This window comes from Colias philodice, chromosome 2, assembly GCF_061535455.1.
Source record: "Colias philodice isolate Cphi_HAF_F1 chromosome 2, ilColPhil1 Martin Lab GWU primary, whole genome shotgun sequence".
Lineage (NCBI taxonomy): Eukaryota > Metazoa > Arthropoda > Insecta > Lepidoptera > Pieridae > Colias > Colias philodice.
The window spans coordinates 4,062,220-4,089,537 of NC_143087.1; the positions used below are offsets into that span (position 1 = coordinate 4,062,220).

The 27,318-nt window shown below is 34.5% G+C and overlaps 1 protein-coding gene and 2 non-coding genes across 3 annotated transcripts in view; all 3 read left to right on the forward strand.

The window, feature by feature from the left end:
• The first annotated feature begins 2,511 nt into the window (after positions 1-2,511).
• Miga (mitoguardin) overlaps positions 2,512-27,318 on the forward strand; it is a 65,878-nt gene continuing 41,071 nt past the window's right edge. Inside the window, exons 1-3 of the mRNA XM_089702828.1 lie at positions 2,512-2,874; positions 3,212-3,368; positions 3,437-3,574. Of these exons, the coding sequence (XP_089558954.1) occupies positions 2,779-2,874; positions 3,212-3,368; positions 3,437-3,574 (391 nt within the window). The 5' untranslated portion in view covers positions 2,512-2,778. The remainder of the gene's footprint in view (positions 2,875-3,211; positions 3,369-3,436; positions 3,575-27,318) is intronic.
• On the forward strand, positions 6,158-6,229 carry TRNAP-UGG (transfer RNA proline (anticodon UGG)). The gene has a single exon. It is a non-coding gene; the product is annotated as a tRNA-Pro (tRNA).
• Positions 6,835-6,906, forward strand: TRNAP-AGG (transfer RNA proline (anticodon AGG)). Its single transcript has one exon. It is a non-coding gene; the product is annotated as a tRNA-Pro (tRNA).

Genomic DNA, 27,318 nt, shown 5'->3' on the forward strand with positions numbered 1-27,318 from the left:
CCAATCTTCATCCGATTTCCCAGTACTACGGCTTTTACAGCCGTGAACAACACAAGCCATGTAATCTTTAGTAAATTATCTTTTCAGAAAATAACATAAGAAACTAGAAAACACGTTTTTCACTTCAAAAACAATAATTAAAATCACCATGCGTTAGTGACCAGACTGGTCACTAAAACAAATTTCAATGGCTACATGCTCAGGCTACATGTCATTTCAAACTGTCGAACTGACATATATCTGTCCTCTTTTTTCGCATGACATTTTGCCATAAGCCAAAAAGGCCAAACTAGTGCTTTATTGTACAATTAATTGTTACGAGTGCTAGCCCCTCTCAGAGGAATAAACCTATAGAGTACTTGTATCGAGCGTATACAATTTACATATATTTGTTTCTCTCTATCTAAAGAAAACGTCGTATGAAAGAATGAGATAGCTATAGACTACAAGCTACGTTTCAACATAGTCATGGCACCATTTTTACTATAGGTACGTATTTAGATAGATAGAAGGTGATAGTGATGGGATGTTCTTCAATCGATAAAATCGTGAATGCATTTTGCATTTACGGTTTCGTGAAATAATAAATAATAAAAAAAACAAAATTAATCATAAATTTCAGTTGAATACATTATTTGTTTAATCCTACGAATATAATAAATGCGAAATTATGCGAGAATGGATAACTTTCTCTTTCACTGCTGAACCGATTACAATGAAATTTTGTACATACACACATAGGATAGGTTTTATACCGGAAATCCCACGTGAACGGGAACTGTGCGGGATTTTCTTTAAAAACGCAGGCGGAAAGCTAGTATATTTTAAAATAAATTTTAAAAACTTGAAATGTAACTAATTTAAAATAAAGATCAATAAAGTTAAAGGAGTGAGGAGAAAGGCACAGTCAGCATGAATTTTAACAAGTTCATAAAAGGACAGTCTTAAAGAAAACATTTTCCTTACATCCTACTAATAAAGCGAAAGTTTGTGAGGATGGATGTTCGATATTCTTTCACGCGAATACTACTAAACCGATTACAATGAAATTTGGAAAAATTACTTTTGATCCCGTAAATCCCACAGGAATGGGAACTATGCGGGTTTTTCTTTGAAAACGCATGTATATTAAGTAGGTATGTATTTCAATAGTAGTTTCTCATCTATGAGAACTGTCATTTAATCAACCGTTTAATTTTCACATAGTTAAACATTTAAAGTAAATGTGTAAAAAAATTTCCAAATAAAAATTCACTCACACACAAATGTATTTATTATCTAAAGGAACAAAAAAAAACGTAAGCGTTGCACACTTCTTCTAGAGTATCCATCTTGATAACACGCAGGCTCGAAATGAAGTGAACACAATCTAGCAAATTTCGACGGCGTCCAATCTACACGTCTCATGTTTTATACCCATTTTTTATTTAGCTCTGGAAATCTAAAACAAAATGAATTTATTAATAATCTAAAAGAGAAACAACAAACTAAACAGATAAGTCAAATAAAACAACCACGTGGTATTTTTTATTTTCCTGCTGTAGAAAATTTACATCTATTATTTGCTACAACAACTACATATAAATCTGATATAAGAAACAAAATAAATAAATCAACATTAATATGAAATAGATTTTTTGTCATAAATCGATAATATACGCTAGATGTGTTACAACACTACGGTGGTAAACAAAATGCCAAACGTGATAATATTGTGACATTTTTTAAAAATTATTTAATTCTTTTGTATTCCACAACCCCATTAAGTGGGTAAATGTTACAGTTACAACATAAACTTATAAAAAAGCGCTTGATAAAACCTTCAAATAGGGTTAGAACATAAATATTTATCAATTTGCTGAAAATCACTTACCGATGGAAAGATATTTTTTCATTGTTTTCATCCAAAACTCCCATTCGACTAGTAATAGCCGGTAGCTAAACATACAATAGTCATTTTAGCACACTGACAAATAAAAAGAAACACTATACACTTTATATTTTCTAAATATTTCGTTAAAAACACTTGACGCACTGAGCCCACCAGCTGGTTGGAAAACAAACTGACTGCCGGCGCGCTACGTTTGAAGACAGTGCAGATACTCTATCGCTATCTCAATCTGACTTATGCTGTTATTGACTAAGAGTAAGTAGATTAGAAAATATGTATTTTGTTCTGTCTCAATATAAGAACTCTATAGGTTTATTCCTCTGAGTAGCCCCTATTAAATAAATTATCTCACAGTGATACATGTCATTTCAAACTGTCGAACTGACATATATCTGTCCTCTTTTTTCGCATGACATTTTGCCATAAGCCAAAAAGGCCAAACTAGTGCTTTATTGTACAATTAATTGTTACTTCTCCAGGCTTGATAATTGCTCCGAGGTGCTAGCCCCTATTAAATAAATTATCTCACAGTGATCTCACCTTACTGGCATTTGGTAAGATTTGGACAAGATAAGCTTCTTGGATTTGGATTAGTAGACATTGTCAAATGTCAACTAATGTGAAATGTCAGTTTGACCGTTTGACGACTCCGGGAAATTTAAGTAAACACGGACAGTGTGAAGATTATCTTTCCAATAATGTTAATTAAATTGGAAACCGTCTGATATATTTATTTAATATAGTTTAGGACTATTTGTAACAATATATATTAGTGCATATCATGCTTGATTGTTAGACGATCTAACATCTAACCTTAATTATATGTAAGGCGGAACAATTTAAAAAATTTAATAAGGAAGACATAAGTGGATTGATCGTTGTCCAAAATGCAGCATATTATACAGGCCAGCCCAATAATGGATAAAATAAAGCAATTCCAGCATGCTGTAACATTCAGGTTTCAACTTACCACTTCACAGAAGGTCATTAAATATGTTTTTCTTTGGAGAATGTAATGAATGTTTTGTGAAAAGTACATCATATTTTATAATAAAATGTGTTATATATTGTTGTTATTTAGTTTTATTATTTTTTTTTATTAAATATATGTTTCATAATACATTTATTTAAATATTATAAACAGGAAAGTTTAACAACATTCTTATAAAATATATAGAAATAAGGGAACCAAATATAAGTTGACAGGAGTAAATATTTTGTATTATAATAGATTGTAAAATAACCCTATACATGAAATATATACTACGCTAACAATTTTCTATTTTGAAAAATTGAAACATTTTTTATTTATATTTTCAGGTCATACTTTGGAGTATTGGTGTAGTGGGTACTAGTGCAGTGGTTGTGGGTGTACTCTCAAGGTATTTAGCAAGGAGGAGGGCAAAACCTCTTCTAAATCCCAGGATTCAAAGGGCTATTAATAAGAGATTGTCAAGAATGAGAAGTCCTAATGGAGGTAACAATATAGGGAATAGGAGGTATTGATTGTAATTTTTCTTTTATAAATATCTTATTTTCTTGTAGGGATGGGATCAGTAGCGAGTAGCGGGGGAAGGAGCAGTCCCTTGGGCTTTAGTGAGCGACTCTCAGTGGCTTCTGGATCAATTGGATCAGGTGCAGGAGATGCTGCTCCTCTATCACCACAGCAACTTGGTGTTATGGGTAAGTCTTAGTTTTATCAATGTTTATTAAAGAAAATGAATTAGACATTAATGAAAACTAATTATAGTGACATCTCTTATTCAATAGCAAACATGTTAACTAAGAATAAGTCCACACGGCGCGTCGCGTCAGCGTTGCGTCGTCGCAACGCAAATATTTGACGCATAGCCGGCCACACGGGCGCTGCGCCATCGCAGCGTTACTACTACTACAACTGAGCGCTGACGCCCCCTCCCGCTTCGTCTCGGGGGCTGCTATCCGTCACGTGTGCGTTGCGCGCCGCAGCGCGCCGTGTGAACACCTTGGTTATTTGTATGTAAAACGACGCAGCAACAGCGCTACGACGACGCAACGCTGACGCGACGCGCCGTGTGGACTTACTCTAAGTGTGCACTTGCAAAAATTGAATACATTTGTATTTTTTATGCATTCTTGCTATTTAAAACTTTATAATCTTTAATACACTTTCTAATACATATATCTAAATTTAAATTCTATAGAGGTTATTTTTTTATCAAGAATACAAAAATCTAGGTGGGGTTGTAACAGATTTTTTGCAGCGCCATCTATTGTTGAGTAGTCAAACCACTGCGATAACTTAAAGAAACTAAATAGTTGTTCATTGAGATAATAGATGTCGTAAATTATAACTTTCAAAAAAATCTATTTCCACCCGAAAAGTGAAATTTTTGTCAAGTATAAAGGATATAAATTTGTACAATATACGAAAAATGAAAAATAATGAAATTGATAAAAACGAATCGCTTTAAATAAATGTGTAGTTATATAAAAAGATACAAAGTTCAAACATTCGTGATTCGCTTCATGAAAATAAAAAGGAAAAGAATCATGGTGTAGAAACGTTTTGTTCGTATTCAATGTGTATCATTCACTTTGAAGAGGAACAGGATTTGTAGTGTCTCCTTCCTTGTGCACTGCTTCCTATTGAATAATGTAGCAATTACTCTAGCTCAGACTTGTCTCGCTTGTCTTGTCAAGGAACATTCGAGATTATCCGTTGAATATAGGTGTTGAGCTGACTCTCTATTTGAATTGAAATTTTGAATGCGGAATAAAGTATGTGGGCAAATTAATGGGAAAAGGAATTTAAAAGAAAACATATGGAAAACACATATACATTTTTACGAATCTGAATCTTTACGAAATTAACGCAACATATTTATAAATAATTGGGTACCTACTACCTACTTACATAAATATTTCCGATCATCATCAAGATTTTTAGATCATTAAGTAAATGATCTAAGTCAAGATCAGAAAAAAATATAATTTCAATCGATTAAATGAAGAAAATATATGCAATTTAGTAATTAGGAACTAGAAAAGTACATATTTGACAATGTCGTCGTTTGGATAAAATTTTCTAAATCAGTCTTACTATTAAACTTATCAAGACTTTCATAAAAATACAACTCAATACGGAATTTATTAAGAATAATTAATAATTAATAATCATACAAACGAACTGTACATTAAATTTATAGTAATTACTACAATTATTCATATCTCGTTATTATTGGTTTCGCCAAGACGACCGTACGAGAAACTGCGCTGAGAAAATGTCATATAAATTTAAATGTACAGATTAACCCACAATAAATCATTTAAATACTTCTCACGTTCCTTATATGTCTCTGTGCTTATTATATTTTATCTCGTAGTCAACGGGTTTAAAATTATAATTTATAATGCGCGAAGATCATCCGTTTACAGTTTATTCAATATACATTTTATATGTATAGAATTTTGTAATTCATTTATTTTTAAGGCACTTTATCGCATTTTGCTTCGATATTTTTTATACACGATCCATTGATATATAATTTCTATTGTTATAGTGTGTAGTGTTGTACAACGAACGTTTTATTGTGAAAAAATTGTTATTAATAATCTAAAAAGTTTTTCATAATCAAATTTTTGGAAGTTTAAGAAAGACTAGGTATAATAAGTGTGGGCGTAAGCCTCTTTAATTTCCGAAGTCAATTTCATAATCTACCTTTTATCTGATGTATAACACCTTTGACTTCTTCAAATAACATCGAACACCTTCATAACATCATTTTGTTATTTGTACAACTACTCTTTATATTGGGTCTATTATTGAGTCAAGTGTGAATGATGAGTTACGCGATTTTAATTCGGAGGTCACATTGCACCTTGCGCGTCATTTTGTAGATTCATCACCGTTTATGCCTAACATATTATAAGTCTAACATATATTATATTCGGTGTATTATATATTAAATCAACTCGATTTTGTACTACTGTTCTACCGATTGCCCATATTTGCCCAGCGATGTTGTACACTAGGTACGTCCTATTTTCTCCCATCCCAAAAAACTCTTTAAAATCGAACGAGCCGTTTTGTGAGCACTGTGAGTTGTGATTATGAGTTTTTTTTAATTAATAAAGATGGTAATAATTAATAATGTAACATTATCATTATCAGCACATTTATCAGTGTCAGATTAAAACGCCATAATTACCACTAAAAATATTATATACCTAATACGATTAAAATATTAAATCAATAAGGTTCTTAAATTTGATATTTAGTAGCGTGGCTCGTTGGTCTAGGGGTATGATTCTCGCTTTGGGTGCGAGAGGTCCCGGGTTCAAATCCCGGACGAGCCCGGTTCATTTTTTATTTTAAACATTATTATCTAGTATCCGCTTTTTATCATAAAATATATTATATATTTGTATGCTTTCCTTTTATCGCTGATAATTTTATTTTATTTTCTGAATTGTACGCACGGAATATTATTTAGAGATTATGTACTAGGTAATAGCAGATGTGTACTCCATAGCATAAAATAACTTCAAGGTCTGTTAGAGCATTAGCATATAACTGTTAACATGTATCATGTATGTAACATTTAAAATACGATTTTTTATCGATAGCTCCTTTTATAGTCACTTCAAATTTCTAAAAATAGAATCATTATGTTCAAATACAAGGTAGTTTATTGTTGCTATTTCCCCCTATTATTTATATCTTGTTTTTTTTCTATTAAAAAGAAATAAATATTAGGTACCTACGTTGCAATTTTAAACATTGATTATTAAATTTTGCACAGTTTTAGGTGCACATCGGAAAAGAACATGCCTTCCTTGCTGCGACTAGTTTTTTATTCAAACTGTCGATAACATATTATTGTGATATTAATTTATGTAGAGTCGATAAAAAATTATCATAAAAAAGGAAAGTATCAGTAATTTCGTTATTTGTCTCAACCGGCTCGTTGGTCTAGGGGTATGATTTTCGCTTAGGGTGCGAGAGGTCCCGGGTTCAAATCCCGGACGAGCCCGGAAATCTTTTTTTTTTGTTTTTCTATTCCAATGGAATGTTCTTTGCAAATAGCGATATTCTCTGATAATAATGCGAAAGGATAATCTTTATTCTTCACTAATAATTATAAAAAAATACTTTTATCATTTTAACAACAAAATAAATTAAAATAAATGGATCTCTGTAATAGCTAATTTTAAGCGTTGGCGAATTCTTTTTCTTATTTTACCGTCTTTTTAATGACTTTATAATTAACATTAAGAAGCTTATACATAAAGTACATTCTACCAGGTTACATTGTGAGTTCGCTCTCTCTATGCTGGCTCTCGTTTTTACTTAAGGTTGATGTTCCGACCGTCCCTCCATACATTTTTGATTACCTCTAAACACTTAACACAGACACTATTTCTTTAAAACTAATCATTTTATCACTTCTCTATAATGAAATGTGTGCGCGTTCGACCTTTTTAATCAATAATTTACAATATTTACTTAGAAAAACAACAGTAAAATACCGGAAAAATTTGACACTTCTACAGTAGTGTGCGTGACTTTTGCCAAGCGAAACACGACATAAAGCACGACATCTAGCGCATAGACTATATACTTATTACAGATCTAGCGCGTCAATGTCTAAACGAAAGGCGATGTTTAGACATTGACGCGCTAGATGTCGTGCATTCGCGTTCGTTATCTTATGCATAATGAGCATAATTCTAATAAATCAAAGTTCTGTGTAAAAATTGAGTAATTTCATTTCCAATCGTTCAAAGAAAATAACAATAAAATAAAATAAAACTAATGACCTTAGAAACTATGTTTTTTTTTATTTATTACTCATTATTGTTCGTCCGTCGTAGGTCTGTAAACTGTATTGTACACTGAAGGTAAATGGTACTGTAGGTACTTTAGTTCGGCGTCGTCGCTCGTCGGCTTGATATAAAATTACATTCTTGATTTCATTGACACGCGCTATGATTTGCGCGCGGAATTTCTTGTGTTGTGAATTTATTTTTGTATGCTATGCATTTTAATTGATTCAAATTGCAATGTTTCTCTAGTATGCATTTGAGACTATATTGTAAATTGTAATAATTGATCGTGGGTATAGTAATTAATTATTCTAATAACGCAATTAGTAATATATGTATTTTCGGTGGGATTCAAAACAAAAAATTGGCCCGTGATTTTTATGAAATTTCACCACATTGCAAATCACATCAATCATAGTTCATACACATGTATGACGAAAGTGATTAGTATTGTGGCTAACATTGACTCATCAGTTCATCACTGAAACCAGTGATAAATCAGTACCTATATCATATTGTGTTTGAATATTTTTAAACAATGATATAAGTATACAATTATTATAAATCGGTAAACTATCAAAGTAATCACAAACTTGCAAACATTGGTAAAATGTCCAGTAGTTTATGAGCCTATTCATTACAATTTACAATCAAACAAACAAACAAAGTTTTCCTCTTTATAATATTAGTGTAGACAAACACTATGAATACGATCACTAATGCAAATTCGGGGATTTTCTAATTATTGCTAAATAATAATTGAATTCGTTTTGAAATACTCTATAATTTTTAGTGTATAAATAGACATTTATAATGTGGTGCTCATTTTTTTTGTACTGCTAACGCTATTGTAGGTACCTATTTTCGTTGTTTTATTTCAAGTGAACACGGCCATACAATTTTGTCACGAGCCGCCTATGATTGTAGGTACTTTTGTTAGGCTCCTTCGTCGTCCGCGTCGGCTCGAAAGTTCTTGATTTCATTGTCACGCGCTATGATTTGCGCGCGGATTTTCTTGTGTTGTGAATTTATTTTTGTATTATTATTATTTTTTATTTATTTTTTTATTTTATTGATTCAAATAAAATATTTCACTAGTATGCATTTGAGACTATATTGTATTATGTATAATTTATCGTAGGTATAGTTATTCTTATAACGCAGTTATATTTTCGGTGGGACAATTTGACCCGTGATTTTTCTGAAATATCACCACGTTGCAAATCACATCAATCATACACACGTATGACGAAAGTATAGTGGCTATAATTGACTCATCAGTTCATCACTGAAACCAGTGATAAATCAGTACATATATCATATTTTATTGTGTTTGAATATTTTTTAAACAACGATATAGGTATACAATATTATTATAAATCGGTAAACTACCAAAGTACTTCCGAATTTTCAGACAGACAAACAAGTAGTTTGAACACGCAGTTTTCTTATACTAGTAGCAAAAATCAAAACCATAATATTATGTTTCCCTACTATATTTTACTAAAAGTCGAGTGCGTCGAAATCGTAAATAATAATATGTTTTTCACCTTCCTGGTTATTTTCCCATAGTAAATAGTGTTTTAGGTTTGTTGTTGTAGGTAGGAATAATAATAATTATTCTTACATGTTGGTTATGAAATGTATATTGAAATAATTTACTTTTACAAATCATTAGTGATATAAGTTTTGAGTGAAAATGCTTGGATCAGCATAATATTATATGTATCGGCGACGGCTGGATTTTAAAAACTATGTGGGCTGGTTATATCCTCTATGTTGGGCATCGTGGGTAACTTCGAGCATCAAAAGACATAAACGGAATCTAACACTGACGATCACTAATAAACTGAAATGAATACTTTGTATAGCGAATCTAAACTCAAACTAATATAGAGACTGATATAGACTCGAACAGACAAGTCCGCTCGGCACGAGCTCCAACACTTGAATGCCCGTCCGCTACCACGGCCATGTCCAAGTGCACTTCGTGAGTCATGCGCTTGCGTTCGGTAATATCAGGGGGGGGGATCTCCGACACGGCCATCTCTGACGATCACACGTCCTCGTGTGAAGTCTCTACAAAGACTACATACTCACAGTATCCTGCTCGGCCATACTGATTCTCGTCAACCATTTTAGGTCGTCACTAAAACAAACAATAATCATTATTCATCAATCAGCGCTGCACCAACAGCTCTCCTCGATTTCGCACCTACGAAACGTAACATAGCTCTGAATAACGTCGCACCAACGACTCATGTCGATTTCGCACCAACGAAACGAACACAACACTGAATAATGTTAATACAATGACTCACCGCAATTTCGCACCAACGAAATAAATAAAGCACGGAACATCGTCGCTACAACGACACACCACAATTTCGCACCAACGAAATGAGGCTAACACTTAATAACGTCGCTACAACGACTCATCTCGCTTCGCAACAACGAAAACAAGGATATCTCAAAATATCGTCGCTACAACGACATTTCTCGTTAACGCACCAACGTAACGAAAAGCAAGACAAGAGACAAATGGCAACTGCATCTACTACCACTCAACCACAGCACTCAACAAACGGCACTACAATGCATTACAAAATCCAGATAAAGCATTTTACATCTCCCCTTTTACACAAAGCTCTTACGTCATTTTAACTACTACCACTACTAGCTACTACTAATAACCTCATGGTCGGATATTTTCCTGACTCTGTTGTGAGGATTTCGGAATTAATGATTTGAAGTGGTAACTATCATTATACCTCAACCATTTTAAGCGTACCCTTGTACTTCAATTCAAGCTTGTTTTGATTCATTTCCTCAATGTCGAAAAGAAGATTATCACCAATATTAAATTTCCATTGGTTAGCTTTACTTTTATCATAACATGATCGACTTCATTATCAATTACAGACATTAACCCCAAAGTCTCCTTTAACAAATAATAGCTCCTTCAGCTATCTAGCTTTTGTAACACGGTTTATAGTGAAGTTCATTGCCAGTCATACGTCACCTAACGTATCTTGACAATATCGATGTTTGCTAGACTCTACTGCTATGTCTAGCTGTGAACAACCAAAGGCTCATGATGTTGATGTTGATGACGATGACGACTTCCATGTTCAGCAGTGACTACGAAAGGCAGATGATGTTGACGATGACGATGATGATGACTTCCATGTCTAGCAGCGTACTGCAAAAGGCTGATTATGTTGACGATGACGCCATGTCCAGTAGTGGACTATATCGATGACGATGATGAATGATGACTGCCATGAGCACACAGTTTCAACGTACTCTTCACTATCTACCTGATCATTAACACCACTACCTTCGGTGGAGACTACATCTTAATGTAACTTTATTATTTTTTACAAAATAACTGAGAAAACATTTACTTTCTAAGCACCTGCCCGATTATCAATCGTACTGGCTAGTTATCAAAACAAATTAACACTGGCTTCTAGTGCCGTTATACTACTTCTAGTACTACTAAACCACTCTACACATTTTTAAAGCAATAGAGCAAAACATATCGGGTGAAAGACTCAATTAGACTTAAACATACTCCTTAACATCATTCTTCCCACTAAGTTCCCCTGTAGCATCAATGTGCACGAAATAGTTACTAACTTAAGAGTTTTGCTTGAATTCTGTCCGAGCTAGGCTTAGAGATCTAGCAAGTGATAAAGTTGATAACGAACTTACGTACGAACTTAGACATGTAACACAGATGCACGACTAAATCGTGGATATTATGTACCACTGATCTTTCACCATTTTATCTGCACCTTGACAAATAATTTGCAACCTTTCCGCATATGTCTTCCAGACATCAGTAACAACTCATTCTGCATGTCCAAATGCCTCTCATGGTCCTGGCAACCAGTCAACGGAAAGCTCAGCTATGTTGACTCGATTCTGCCCCACACAATTTGGAATAAACGAAATACATACTGTGACAGTGAATGTGCATTGCGCGAAACTCGAAAGGCAACCAACATCCTTTATACTAGCTCCCTTTATCTCTGTCATGAATGATATTAGAGTCGATAGACTGGAGACAGACCCTCTCTACCTGTGAACACCTGAAGACACTCCTCTGCTTTTTACTAAACGGCTCCCACCGAATTGCAATCAGTCACCACTGCAAACTTGCAAACCTGTAAATAATACCTGAAGTGCATAACTGCATTAACCACTGCTATGCTACTGCAACTTAAACTGCGGTCTCGTGTGCATGGGAGTAAAACCTGGTCTCTAAGGCAGTAGTTCTACGTCTGTAGTAAGCAACTGGATGCTACTAACCGTCATGTTTCCGTATCAGTTCAGTAACACATCCATCCACGCTCGCATCTATGTGAACCGGGATCATACACCATAAGAATAGGCTTTGATGTTAAAAGACTAATAAACGTTCAACTGATTTGCTCATGTGATGATGAGTAATCGCTGATTAATTTTACTTCCCTTGTAACTTGTAAGCATAAACAATAGTGCTATAATTTAAGAAAACTGTTAATAAACTAACAGAACTAAGAAGCTGTATAAGCTATGTAATTGTACTTTACCATCCTTAATGACAAACCCTAAGTATTCAACACTACGCTTCCAAAACTTACATTTGGATAGGTTTAAAGAACCTTCCTCAAAGCATCCGCTCCACTCCTCACTACAATCTGGATGCGCACTGTACCTTGTTCCACGTCAGAAGCTACTTGGTTTCACTAATCCAGCTGTTAAAAAACTCATTGACTTTGTTACGCAATCTGCTGCTCGTTCAACGCACAAAACTCCTTAGAACAGACACATTTCAACAGCTGTAACTCAGATGGTAAATAAAGTGCTAATGCAATAATAATAACACTAAAACACAACACATTAAAATTCTCTAATTGAAATTCACGCCTCTGCATGATGGACTTATGTCCCTACGTAAGTCGTAAGCCTACCAAACCGCTAGGTATCTTTCTTCTATCAGTACCCGTGTATACGTGTGTAACGTTATTAACTAAGCAACACGCTTCAATAAGATGAAATTATTGTATTGTCACTATTCCTTAGTAAATGTGCACAGTGTGAAATAAATCTGTCTAATTAAAGTAGGTAGTTCAAAATCAAGTTCGTTACATACGAACAATAAAGGAAGCCAAATGTAAGCGTGTTAAAAATCAAAACAATTTCTCGTATCAGACTTGCTACAAACAAGAACATTATTACGCAATAATGTAACACATTAGAATATCACACATGTAAACTTTGTGTTTAATTTCTCAACCTAATAATCTAGCATCGCTATCATAATAATGAGTAGGCACAACACAAATTAAAATTACTAAAAAGTAATCGCCTATTGTAACTTGCCATAAACCTTGTTATGATCTGTCTACAATATGTTAACAGACTATTTTGAAATTAATGTTATTATTAAAAGCACTTACTAGTCAATTTGCTACTAGCAATTATATCTCTGATAAGGATACACTCAGTACCAAAAAAACAAAACTTAACATGACGTATGACTCACAGTTGTCCATAAGTTTGCCACACGGCACGTGTTGACTCAATGATTGCGCTCAGGCAACGTGGATGTACCTGACCTGCTGGTTTTCGGTGATTCTATGCCTAGTGCAATCATTAGCACCTTATCCGCTCGTGCACTCCGATGCAAAGTGGCCAGACACGCCACACATGAAACAAATGACTCGCGATGGTTAAACCCTGCACTAAGAGGACTGCTGATCCGTCGCGCGCCCTCCATCTGCTGTCTGCGAATGGCATTCACACGCAGGTCTCCTACAAACTTATTGATAGCACACAGTCAGCGAAGCAGCCCTGTTACGCCTCGCACTTGTCCTGTAAATGTCACTAATTTGCGGAGCCCTTCACCGCATAAAGACGGCTGCCCTGAGCTCTCCCAGCAGCAATCCCCGGCAACAATCTCAGTAGTAGCAAGGGCCACACGCTGCAAACGCTTGTCAAACCGTGAAACACGCGACAACACGGTTGAAGTGGCAACTTCCTTCACGCTCACATATCGCCAAGAAGCCACTGACGCACACAACCCGACGACACACACCGACAGGCACTCACGTCGCTTGGCTCGCCACCCTACAAGTTAACACAAGCAGCCGCAGCGGACTCAACATAGTCACATTACGGTACACAATACGGTAACAATTCTCCTTACTGTGTCCCCTGCTACCAGAAAATAAATTAAGAGACATGATAGACACTGCAAAGCACTTTAACGCATCATAAATAGCAAATAGTAACAAATAATAACTTTAACGGCTTTTTTCAAAACACAGATCAACGGACAATGGCATTACATCACGCACGTTATTGTTCCACTTGTTGTATGTTGTAAGCACTCACCGGTTTTCTTATGGCTACGATTAAACGTCGCATGATACTATTTTGCACCTCCAGAATAATTTTATAACACGTCTACATTACCACATGACGATTGTAAAAATCACGTTTATTCTTTGTGCTCAAAGCAATCCCGCTTCTGATATCGGCGACGGCTGGATTTTAAAAACTATGTGGGCTGGTTATATCCTCTATGTTGGGCATCGTGGGTAACTTCGAGCATCAAAAGACATAAACGGAATCTAACACTGACGATCACTAATAAACTGAAATGAATACTTTGTATAGCGAATCTAAACTCAAACTAATATAGAGACTGATATAGACTCGAACAGACAAGTCCGCTCGGCACGAGCTCCAACACTTGAATGCCCGTCCGCTACCACGGCCATGTCCAAGTGCACTTCGTGAGTCATGCGCTTGCGTTCGGTAATATCAGGGGGGGGGATCTCCGACATATGGTACTTCAAATACATGTTTTGATAAAAAAAACAATAGTGTAATAAAATAAAACTGCGTTTTATTGTAATCAATGTTGACAATTTTAAATTCCAAAATTATTGATCAATAAAATAGTTTACACCAACAAATATAACTTTTATTTTTATAACAATCGTTCATAATATAAACCGTAGCAGGTGGCGTTTTGAAGTTCTGTCTACTCATACAGAAAAATGGAAAACTTGTTTTTTTTGTAAACAATTTATTACTCATGTTGTTTGGCAACTCGAAGCGTGGTCGTCCGTCGTAGGTACTTTTGTTCGGCGTCGCGTCGTCGTCCGCGTCGGCTTGATATAAAACATTCTTGATTTCATTGACACGCGCTATGATTTGCGCGCGGAATTTCTTGTGTTGTGAATTTATTTTTGTATGCTATGCATTTTAATTGAATCAAATTGCAATATTTCTCTAGTATGCATTTGAGACTATATTGTAATAATTGATCGTGGGTAGGTATAGTAATTAATTATTCTAATAACGCAATTATATTTTCGGTGGGATTCAAAACAAAAAATTGGCCCGTGATTTTTATGAAATTTCACCACATTGCAAATTATATATTATACAATTACAATTACAATTATTATAAACTAGCTGTGCCCGCGACTTCGTCCGCGTGGAATAGTGACTGCATAGTAGTTACTACTTAACACACAATTATTGAGTAAACACGTCTTGAAACACGTACTACCATAAACAACTAAATTATTAGTACTTACAGATTATTTTACAGTTAAGAAATAAAATAAATAATAACACAAAATAACTGTTAGTAAAATTAAAACTAAACTGAGCTATAAAACTTTGTTACAGAAGAGTTCAAAATTTCCAGGGTGTGGCTATCCTCTCGCTCCCATGTCCCCCTCTTCTTTCCCCGGGAAATGCTCGGAAAATCCCCGGAAAATGTCTGGAAAATCCCCGGAAAATGTCCAAAAAGTGTCTGGAAAACATCCGGAAAATCCCCGGGAAATGCTCGGAAAATCCCCGGAAAAAGCCTGGGAAATTCCCGGAAAATGCCTGTAAAATGCTCGGAAAATGCGTGGAAATTTCCGGAAAACCGTGGAAAATCCCTGGAAAATGCCAGGAAAATATCCGGAAAATGCGTGAAAATGTCCGGAAAATATCCGGTAAATGCGTGAATATGTCCGGAAAATATCCGTACAATGCCTGGAAAATCCCCGGAAAATGTCTGAGAAATGTCCGGAAAATGTCTGGGAAACATCCGGAAAATCCCCGGGAAATGCTCGGAAAATTCCCGGTAAATGCATGGGAAATTCCCGGAAAATGTCTGGAAAATCCCGGAAAATAACCGGAAAATTCCAGGGAAATGTCTGGAAAATACCGGAAAATAACCGAAAATTCCAGGGAAATGTCTGGAAAATATCCGGAAAATGCGTGGAAATGTCCGGAAAAAGCCTGGAAAATGTCGAGAAAATGCTCGGAAAATCCCCGGAAAATATCCGGAAAATGCGTGAAAATGTCCGGAAAAAGCGTGGAAAATGCCACTTCAAATTTGCGAAGTAATTAAAGCAAAAAACCAAAAAAGAAAAAGAAAGCTAAAATCTTTCATATTAAATGTATACGGGATATTCATATTTCATACTTAATGTATGGGAGGGCTTAAAGATATTTTTTTTTTATATTTTTTCGATTTATTTTTAAAAATTTATTACGGCCATTTTACTCATTAGGTTAAGTACTTTCGATATCAGTTTAAAGTTTTTTGTTATCTGTAATACTTACGGAAAAATCGCCTGTGCACACTTAACGATTACACCCTGTATATAGGTATAGTAAATGGATGAACCGATGTTAATTAAATATGTCTAATCTGGGGGCACGGCAGTGCCCCCGCCAAGTCGAGCAAAAAAAAAGCGGCACGGCCGTACCATCCTTTTCTCGAAGCAATTCGGGCCTTTTTCGACCCCCTATAATTCGGTTGTGGATAAAGCAAGAAACCTGAATCTTCAGTAACTAATCCGGCATTATATAAACACGGAATATTTAAAATTTCAGTCAATTTGAACCAGTAGTTTAAGAATGACAACTTGTTAAAGTTTCTAAATTTTGTCACTCACTGACTCACCGATCATCAAAAGTCCAAGGCACTTCTAGCAGACTTAGAAGCTTCATATTTGGAATACATATAGAGTTTAGTGTCTTAATCATGGGAAAACTTAAATATTTTGTAATTTCGGTCCAGTTTTCCAAATACACCAACTGCATCAATAACTTTGTAATCCCATATAAATATATGGGATTACAAAGTTATTTATGCAGTTGGTGGTTGGTGGTGGTTATAAATTTAATAGGTGTAGATAGGTACCTACCCAAAAAATATGTGTCAACAATTAAATACTGCAATGCTAAGATCTCTCCCACATCCTGAAATAAATCTTATAGCTATAGATAGCATTGATTGTCCCAGGTACCTAACAAAAAGAGCTCGTGAATGTATAAAAAAATATGAAGACGATGCTTCTATGACTGCAGGTCTAGAAAAGAACATAATTATAAAAATAGGCGCAAAAGTCATGTTAAGGCGAAACATTGACGTGAGTCTCGGTTTAGTTAATGGATCTATCGGTATAGTGCGAAAAGTAAAGGTTGATCCTGAAAATTCAAAAATAATTAAGAGAATATATATCACATTTAATAATGAACCTGATGCATACGAGCTTGGTCCGGTCAAAACTAAATTTGAAATTATTAATAGAGCTTATGTTCATCGCGAACAATTTCCCATATGTATAGCCTATGCTATAACTATACATAAAAGTCAGGGCCTAAGCCTAAGTAATGCGCTGATGGATATAGGTTCTGCAGTGTTCACATCCGGTCAAGCTTACGTGGCACTTTCGAGAGTTACAAGTCTGGGCGGTTTACATCTCATTAATGTCGACTTTGGAAGTATTAAAGCGCAGGAATCATCAATTTGTGAATACAACAGATTAAGAAGTATTTACCGTCCAGACTTGTCAAAAATTGAGACATCAAAGCCTCCGAGAAAAGCCCATAGAGACAGGGAGTGGGCTTTGAGAAAAACTGTGGCTGAAGCTCAAGAAGTAGTACCGGAAAAGAAAAAGAGGAAGACTACATATAAAAATAAGAAAATATCATAAGACCTTTAACAAAATTCGTTAGAAGTAGATGGTATCAAAAAGAAAGGCTCTACAAAAAGAAGTGAGATCCCATCAAAAACATCCTGTAAAAAACCCAAGTCTCGCAGCTCAGTCTTTCTACCGTCAAAAGTTGTGAGATCCATGTAATACCAAGTCGGTTAATCTATTTAGTGTCTACTTGAAGGACCTTCTGTCTTAAGTTATTACATAAGTTATTATCATGCCAATATTAAAAATATTTAACGTTTTAAACAAATAGATCGACTTGGACATCGCATGAAAACAAAATGAATATTACAATATTATATTAGATTCTTTAGTCTCTCGCGCCTCACGCGATTGAAACTCTCGTTCCTGTTGGTCGCTGGCCCGTCGTGCTGTGTAGTGTGATACATACTAATAATCAAATCAAGCGATGTCCAAGTCGATCTATTTGTTTAAAACGTTAAATATTTTTAATATTGGCATGATAATAACTTATGTAATAACTTAAGACAGAAGGTCCTTCTAGTAGACACTAAATAGATTAACCGACTTGGTATTACATGGATCTCACAACTTTTGACGGTAGAAAGACTGAGCTGCGAGACTTGGGTTTTTTACAGGATGTTTTTGATGGGATTATACTTTACACGTCATGCCCTTTCATTTCATATGTCACTTGAGTCAAAATTCACTTTTTTTATTATCTATCACTTTTATACCTATATCAAATAAATGGATGAACCGATTTTGGTAAAATTTGACTTATTTTTACTGATAGGTCGTTCACTTTCATTTAATATATCACTAAAGTATATTCGACAACTTTAGTTATTTTCATTCCCACTTTTACCCCTATATACCTACTTACAATAAATGGATGAACCGATTTTGAAACAGTTTATTTAAGAACCAGCGTCGGAAAATATGCTGCCTAACAAAAAAACATCATCTAATTCGGATTACCTGCTAGCGAGCTACGGTGGCACAAACACACACACACACAGCGGTCAAACACTTATCACCCATATTTTTGCATCGGGGGTTAAAAACATAATATAATACGACATAATTTAAAGGACATTTTATGTATAAAATTTACCTAGAAATACCCCTCCCCCCTACTACCTCAGCTTACCCCCCCACCCTTGGGGACTTTCGATATGATCACTTGGACATAACTGTAGCGTATAACAGATAACTTACGTTTTATCGTACACTGTATGTGTACCATAGAATGCCTTAGCAAATGTTCGCCGTGAGTACTAAAATGGTCATAACTTTTTTATTTATGAACCGATTGACATGAAATAAACACTAAATGTTAAATGAAGATTACCACAATATATTAGTGAAAACCGCATCGAAATCGGATAAGCCGTTTCTGAGATTAGCGTGTTCAAACATACAGACAAACAGACAAACAGACAAAAAATTTTTTAACTACAGTTTTGGGTTTGGGATCGATTTAATAATAACCCCTGCTAATTTTTTTTTACATATTTTCATTGTACAGACACCACTTTTCTAGAATTTTATTATATGTATTGATTACAATTACAATTATTATAAATCGGTAAACTATCAAAGTAATTACAAACTTGCAAAATATGCTTTTCCGAATTTTCAGACAGACACACAATTTTATTAGTTTGTTTTAGCAAAGTAGGTACCTATACCTATACGCTTACGTCGCGCGTCGCGTCGTCGAAAACGGTGCGCCCAGAAACAAACATACCTAATTCAGTTACAATCCTTTTTTTGTTCCGTAATTTATTGTATTTATTCTAATACGATTTTTTTTATTCGTCGGCCAGTTCTACTAGGTATAAAAAGATAAAATTGAAATATAATTATTGTAGCGACAGCCATATTATGTTACTATGTTTTCGTAAATATGTTTTTCACCTTCCTGGTTATTTTCACATAATCTTATCTTATATATAAAAATGAATCGCAAAATGTGTTGGTAAGCGCATAACTCGAGAACGGCTGAACCGATTTCGATCATTCTTTTTTTATTATATTCCTTGAAGTACGAGGATGGTTTTTATGTAGAGAAAACGTAAATATTATGTACCACGGGCGAAGCCGGGGCGGACCGCTAGTATATATATATATAAATGAATCGCAAAATGTGTTGGTAAGCGCATAACTCGAGAACGGCTGAACCGATTTCGATAATTCTTTTTTTATTATATCCCTTGAAGTACGAGGATGGTTTTTATGTAGAGAAAACGTAAATATTATGTACCACGGGCGAAGCCGGGGCGGACCGCTAGTCTTCTTATATATAAAAATGAATCGCAAAATGTGTTGGTAAGCGCATAACTCGAGAACGGCTGAACCGATTTCGATCATTCTTTTTTTATTATATTCCTTGAAGTACGAGGATGGTTTTTATGTAGAGAAAACGTAAATATTATGTACCACGGGCGAAGCCGGGGCGGACCGCTAGTATATATATATATAAATGAATCGCAAAATGTGTTGGTAAGCGCATAACTCGAGAACGGCTGAACCGATTTCGATAATTCTTTTTTTATTATATCCCTTGAAGTACGAGGATGGTTCTTATAGCTAGAGAGCTAGTTAGTTTAGTTTTAGTGCAGTGGCAGTGTAAATGTTGTTGTTGAGGTTATGTAAATTTAACACTTTAGTTAACTACCAAGATATAAAGAAATGAGGATAGGACACAATAACTATTGGTTGAGGTATTTATAAACTCATAATATACTTTTAAAAAAATCACGTTTTAATAAATTTCTAGAATTAAATTAGAACAGCACAGCAAGAAGAAATGTACCATATGTACCCGCACAAAGTCGATATTGTGTTGCCTACCGTTCGACTCAATGGCTAGGGTTGTAACTACCTTTAATAATTATTACCAAACTAATAAACCGAGTGATGCGAAATAACCATAATTCTTTTAGAGTTTGATAAAATGATCAGGCAGGTATTTTCTTTAATCCTCTGAATTCTCGGTTACTAAATTGTATCGTTGAAATTATTCTTAATCGCGTAAATTTAATAAATAATCATATGGAAAACACTTTTCATTTGTTTTTTTACTTTCACGCCCAACTACTATACAATAATTACGTTGTTTCGGTATTTTGACGAGAAAACGCAGGAAACATCCGTTGTATCATTTTAGATAGATTGTATATTTTGTATCTGTAGAATTGAAATCAAAGCTATGTATATGTTGTCTCCATTCTTTTCTTATCGGATTGTTGATCCCAATGCGAATGCGTCACTTAAATTTTATAAAAGACAATTAAGAACATCAAAAATAAAGTGATACGTAAATATTTCACAGTGCAATATATTATATAATTAATAATAATTATATATTTATGAAAAAATAATTACATCAGATTTAATAATAGCAATTGTTTTGAATGTACATAATATGAATAAATGATTACATCATAATAGTAATAATTACAATTGTTTTATTTCCCATTTGTTGCAACCCTAGCATATCTTCATGTAGCAGCAGAAGTACCTACACTGGCGGCGCGGCGGCATCGTGCGACATCAAAGGCATTGCCTTACTAGGTAAGTTTATAATGACTCATTTCTTTTATTATATAATTTACGTTTTACTTTTACAGAATCCGATTCAATGGATTATGAAGACGAGTCACACAACGCCATACGATAGTGATGATGAATGAACATTTCAATAAATGCATGCGTGTTTTTTTATGTTGTTTTGTAATTGTTAATTGTTTCTTAAATAAAGAAATAAACTAAATATTTAAATGATGATTTGTTATTTGCAACACAACTTTATATTTGAGATTCTTTACAAATGTATATTTAGTTTTGTATCATCAAATTTATAAATTTTATTCCATAGTTTTCAAAATTAAATGTAAATGACCATAAAAACATTAATAAAGTAAATCATTGATGTAAGGTCAGGGAACGTAATACATATATACATCTGACCATGTAGAAGCTAAGTCTTGTTGACTGCTGAAGTCTGTAAAGTTTTGTTGTCTGCTGAAGTCTGTACGCAATGAAAATGTCTGCCGTTTCGAAAATAAGTTTTTAAGACCCTAATAAATAAAATATATGTATATATAATGGCAGATCTGGTCAAATACTTTCAAAATTGTATTTTTTTCAGCACTTTCATAAGTGTCTGCCAGAATGTTATCCGCGTGATAATGGTCTGCCATTGTTATTTTCCGATAGTAATAATAATCTATTTTCAAATATCAAAATGGCAGACGTGGTCAAATGGTTTCAAAGTTCGCCAAAAATTTCCACCTGTCTTACCTAAGCGCGCGCCCCGTCCACCACTCTGGGCTTAGTGACTCCTCATCTCATGTATAGTAGGTATAGGGGAATCAACACACAAAAATCCAGGTCTGGTCAAATACATACAGGTAGCTTTGCGCTAGCTCTCTAGCTATTACTTCTTATGGAGAGAAAACGTAAACATGTACCACGGGCGAAGCCGGGGCGGACCGCTAGTAAATAATAAAATAATAAATAGTGTATTAGATTTGTTATTGTATCTTGTATACCTACGAATAATTATTCTTACGTCTTGTTGGGAAATGTTCAAATACCTACCTATTGAAATAATTTACTGTTACAAATCATTAGTGTTATTAGTTTTGAGTGAATAGGCATGGATCAGAAATTCAGAATATAATATGCTACTAACTACTCAAATACATACATGTTTACACAACAAACACCACTGACCTCTATAACTATAAGTTATAGAGGTCAGTGACCGTCAGTGACAAACACTATGGATACCTACGCTCGCGAATGCAAATTCGGTGATTTACTAATTATTGATACCTAGTCATTGAATTCGTTTTGAAATAGCCTGTACTTTGTAATTTTTAGTGTTATAGACATTTATAAAATGTGGTGCTCATTTTTTTGTAATAAATCATCCCGAACGCTATTGTATTTTCGTTGTTTTATTTCAAGTGAACACCTAGGTATACAATTTTGTCACGAGCCGCCTCTGGCCTCTGGGTGAAATAAACAAGTCAAATGATTTTTGTTCTAATTGTATTTTGGTAGTAGTTTGTTTAGAATTTACATTACCATTGTTTAATTTTTATTTTGTATTTGCAGTAAAATAAAAAGATGAAAAACTTCATTAGGTATATTGTACGACACCTCACTCTGAATCGCGCTAGCGAAATTTTTTCGTTACAGAGCACATATACAACTTTCGGACAATCTTCATTGAGGCCGGCCGGCAAATCGAGTATGTCGAGAAACTTCACTTATTCGATGGAGGTATTCTACCTTCCTTCCTCCACAGTTGTGGGACCCCGACGTGCATTGAACACGCAGCTTTCTGATACTAGTAGCTAAAATCAAAACCACAGATATGTCTGTGATCAAAACCATAATAATATTTTTACCTATTATTTTACTAAAAGTCGAGTGCATCGAAATCGTAAATATGTTTTTCACCTTCCTGGTTTTTTTTCCATAGTAAATAGTGTTTTTGATTTGTTGTTGTATGAATAATTATTCTTACTTGTTGGTTATGAAATGTATTTTGAAATAATTTACTTTTACAAATCATTACTGATATTAGTTTTGAGTGAAAATGCTTGGATCAGCATAATATCATATTTGCTACTTCAAATACATGTTTTGATTAAAAAAAAACAATAGTGTAATGTAGGTAATAAAATAAAACTGCGTTTTATTGTAGGTAATCAATTTTGACATTATTTATTTCCCAAAATTACAATAAAATAGTTTACGCCAACAAATATAACTTTTATTTTTATAACAATCCTACTTCCTACTAATGCGAAAGTTCATACATGTTTCAAAAGAAAAACTTTTACTTTTACTATTATTTCAATTTATCCGGTTTAATTAAGACTTAATATTGATACATATGATCATTATAAATACAAATAGGAATTAACAATATAACGAATACGTGGCACAACTAAAATTTTACCGATACCACCCGTGGTCATTCTCCTTTGTGGGTCATTTGTAACAGGATGGCGGTTCTACAGCGAAAAAAGAAAAATGATGGTCAGAACGCTGATACCGGATACCTTAAGATACTGTAATATAAAATATTACTAGATTAGATAAAATATTATAGGTAGTATCTTCACCGTGTGTGACGCGCTTTACATTCACGCCATCTAGAGTTAAATCTTTATCATTTTTGTATACGTCTGTGTGTGTAAACGACCCTGTATGCAATGACAGATGTTAAAACGCATAATTTTACCGAATTGGGTGGATTTTAAGGCAATGATATAACATATTTCAATAAAATATAATATTCAGTAACCGCCATGACTATTCCTAGGTTTGATGACTATTCCAATTACGCAAAAACTCAAATAAACTAGAAATGTAGAATTCAGCGCCATCTAGCGGGATATTGGCTGGGAACAGATCGTTGCAATCACCTTAACATACTTACTTAATATTTCCTAATTTTCGTATCTTCATCGCTCTCAGGTTTTGATTGAATTTTCTCCTGATATCATTTTAATAATTCCTACGTTCCGTTGCTTAATTAAGGTGAAAACAATTATTCACTCAAAGCTTCACTTACAAGTTGAAAACGCGAAGGGTTGTCGATTTGTTTGATTGCACCGTTTGTAAACAGACGAGGGAACTTCAGTACTTCCTGGCCCTTTCCACAGTCGTCCCTTCGTGCGCCGGGAATAATTAAAGAGCCTCTTTTGAGCTGGTCTTTGCTAAAATATGTCCTCGGGAAACTGAATGCGCCTCGTGAAAAGATACCCTACATGGCCTAGGGCATAGAATATTTTTGTATGCTCAAATCCCTGAAGCGTCGTCCCCGCAGTCAGTGTGTTACTTATGAAGGGGTCTGTTTATTTGTCGACGTTTTCAGTTCTCTTGATCCTGTTTTATCGCAGACATCCTTGTTTGTAGCAATAATAACTGACTAGAAGTTTTTAATTTACTATTTGCTGCATCGATTAGACATTTGGCCATCTATCAAACCTTGATAATTATAGTATGTAATACCTATCTATATATGTATTACAAAACCTGTACCGACTCTCAAAATTTTGCAAAATCAATGCAATAGTCATTAATCTTGTAAGGCTCGTTTAATCTTTATTTTGTGTAAATTAACTCTGTGTGATAAATGGTCGTCTTATTTCTAATTGTAGAAAAATTATAATTGGTTCGATTATATTTTGTAATTCTCTTGCAAAATAGCTAAAGGCAATAAACCTTCGCATAGCTGAGAAAATAATAAGTATAACTATTTATTTTTATTTACTTATAGTACTCCTTGTGCCGACTTCGTCCGCGACCCGCGTGGAACTTTTAGCAAATTTAATCTATATTCTATACTAATACATATTATAAAGCTGAAGAGTTTATTTTGTTTGTTTGTTTGAACGCGCTAATCTCGGGAACTACTGGTCCGATTTGAAAAATTCTTTCGGTGTTAGATAGCCGAAGCCGAGATAGAAGTGAAACCGCGCGGAGCAGCTAGTTGCAAATAAACTATGTGTATCTAGCTCACACTAAGTATTTTACTGCAAATGTCCGACACAATCACACAAAAACATATCTTATTTCTTATTTATATATTTATATTTAAGTAATAACCAAAAAGTTTCAATCCTCTATTCTAGCTTTTAAAATGACGTTATTTTCATATTGATGCACTGAATTTCTTTTAAAAATTAAATCGTTTCAGGAGCGTGATTGTATAATATCACAGAAATATAAAAACAAATTAGTGATGAAATAAGGATTATAAGATAGATACATCAATCGTTTAGATAAATTAATAAGCAAAATCTTTAATTAAATCTATTTTATTTATATAATAGTTGAAGAACTAATTATTATTTAAAACTAGCTGTGCCCGCGACTTCGTCCGCGTGGAATAGTGACTGCATAGTAGTTACTACTTAACACACAATTATTGAGTAAACACGTCTTGAAACACGTACTACCATAAACAACTAAATTATTAGTACTTACAGATTATTTTACAGTTAAGAAATAAAATAAATAATAACACAAAATAACTGTTAGTAAAATTAAAACTAAACTGAGCTATAAAACTTTGTTACAGAAGAGTTCAAAATTTCCAGGGTGTGGCTATCCTCTCGCTCCCATGTCCCCCTCTTCTTTCCCCGGGAAATGCTCGGAAAATCCCCGGAAAATGTCTGGAAAATCCCCGGAAAATGTCCAAAAAGTGTCTGGAAAACATCCGGAAAATCCCCGGGAAATGCTCGGAAAATCCCCGGAAAAAGCCTGGGAAATTCCCGGAAAATGCCTGTAAAATGCTCGGAAAATGCGTGGAAATTTCCGGAAAACCGTGGAAAATCCCTGGAAAATGCCAGGAAAATATCCGGAAAATGCGTGAAAATGTCCGGAAAATATCCGGTAAATGCGTGAATATGTCCGGAAAATATCCGTACAATGCCTGGAAAATCCCCGGAAAATGTCTGAGAAATGTCCGGAAAATGTCTGGGAAACATCCGGAAAATCCCCGGGAAATGCTCGGAAAATTCCCGGTAAATGCATGGGAAATTCCCGGAAAATGTCTGGAAAATCCCGGAAAATAACCGGAAAATTCCAGGGAAATGTCTGGAAAATACCGGAAAATAACCGAAAATTCCAGGGAAATGTCTGGAAAATATCCGGAAAATGCGTGGAAATGTCCGGAAAAAGCCTGGAAAATGTCGAGAAAATGCTCGGAAAATCCCCGGAAAATATCCGGAAAATGCGTGAAAATGTCCGGAAAAAGCGTGGAAAATGCCACTTCAAATTTGCGAAGTAATTAAAGCAAAAAACCAAAAAAGAAAAAGAAAGCTAAAATCTTTCATATTAAATGTATACGGGATATTCATATTTCATACTTAATGTATGGGAGGGCTTAAAGATATTTTTTTTTTATATTTTTTCGATTTATTTTTAAAAATTTATTACGGCCATTTTACTCATTAGGTTAAGTACTTTCGATATCAGTTTAAAGTTTTTTGTTATCTGTAATACTTACGGAAAAATCGCCTGTGCACACTTAACGATTACACCCTGTATATAGGTATAGTAAATGGATGAACCGATGTTAATTAAATATGTCTAATCTGGGGGCACGGCAGTGCCCCCGCCAAGTCGAGCAAAAAAAAAGCGGCACGGCCGTACCATCCTTTTCTCGAAGCAATTCGGGCCTTTTTCGACCCCCTATAATTCGGTTGTGGATAAAGCAAGAAACCTGAATCTTCAGTAACTAATCCGGCATTATATAAACACGGAATATTTAAAATTTCAGTCAATTTGAACCAGTAGTTTAAGAATGACAACTTGTTAAAGTTTCTAAATTTTGTCACTCACTGACTCACCGATCATCAAAAGTCCAAGGCACTTCTAGCAGACTTAGAAGCTTCATATTTGGAATACATATAGAGTTTAGTGTCTTAATCATGGGAAAACTTAAATATTTTGTAATTTCGGTCCAGTTTTCCAAATACACCAACTGCATCAATAACTTTGTAATCCCATATAAATATATGGGATTACAAAGTTATTTATGCAGTTGGTGGTTGGTGGTGGTTATAAATTTAATAGGTGTAGATAGGTACCTACCCAAAAAATATG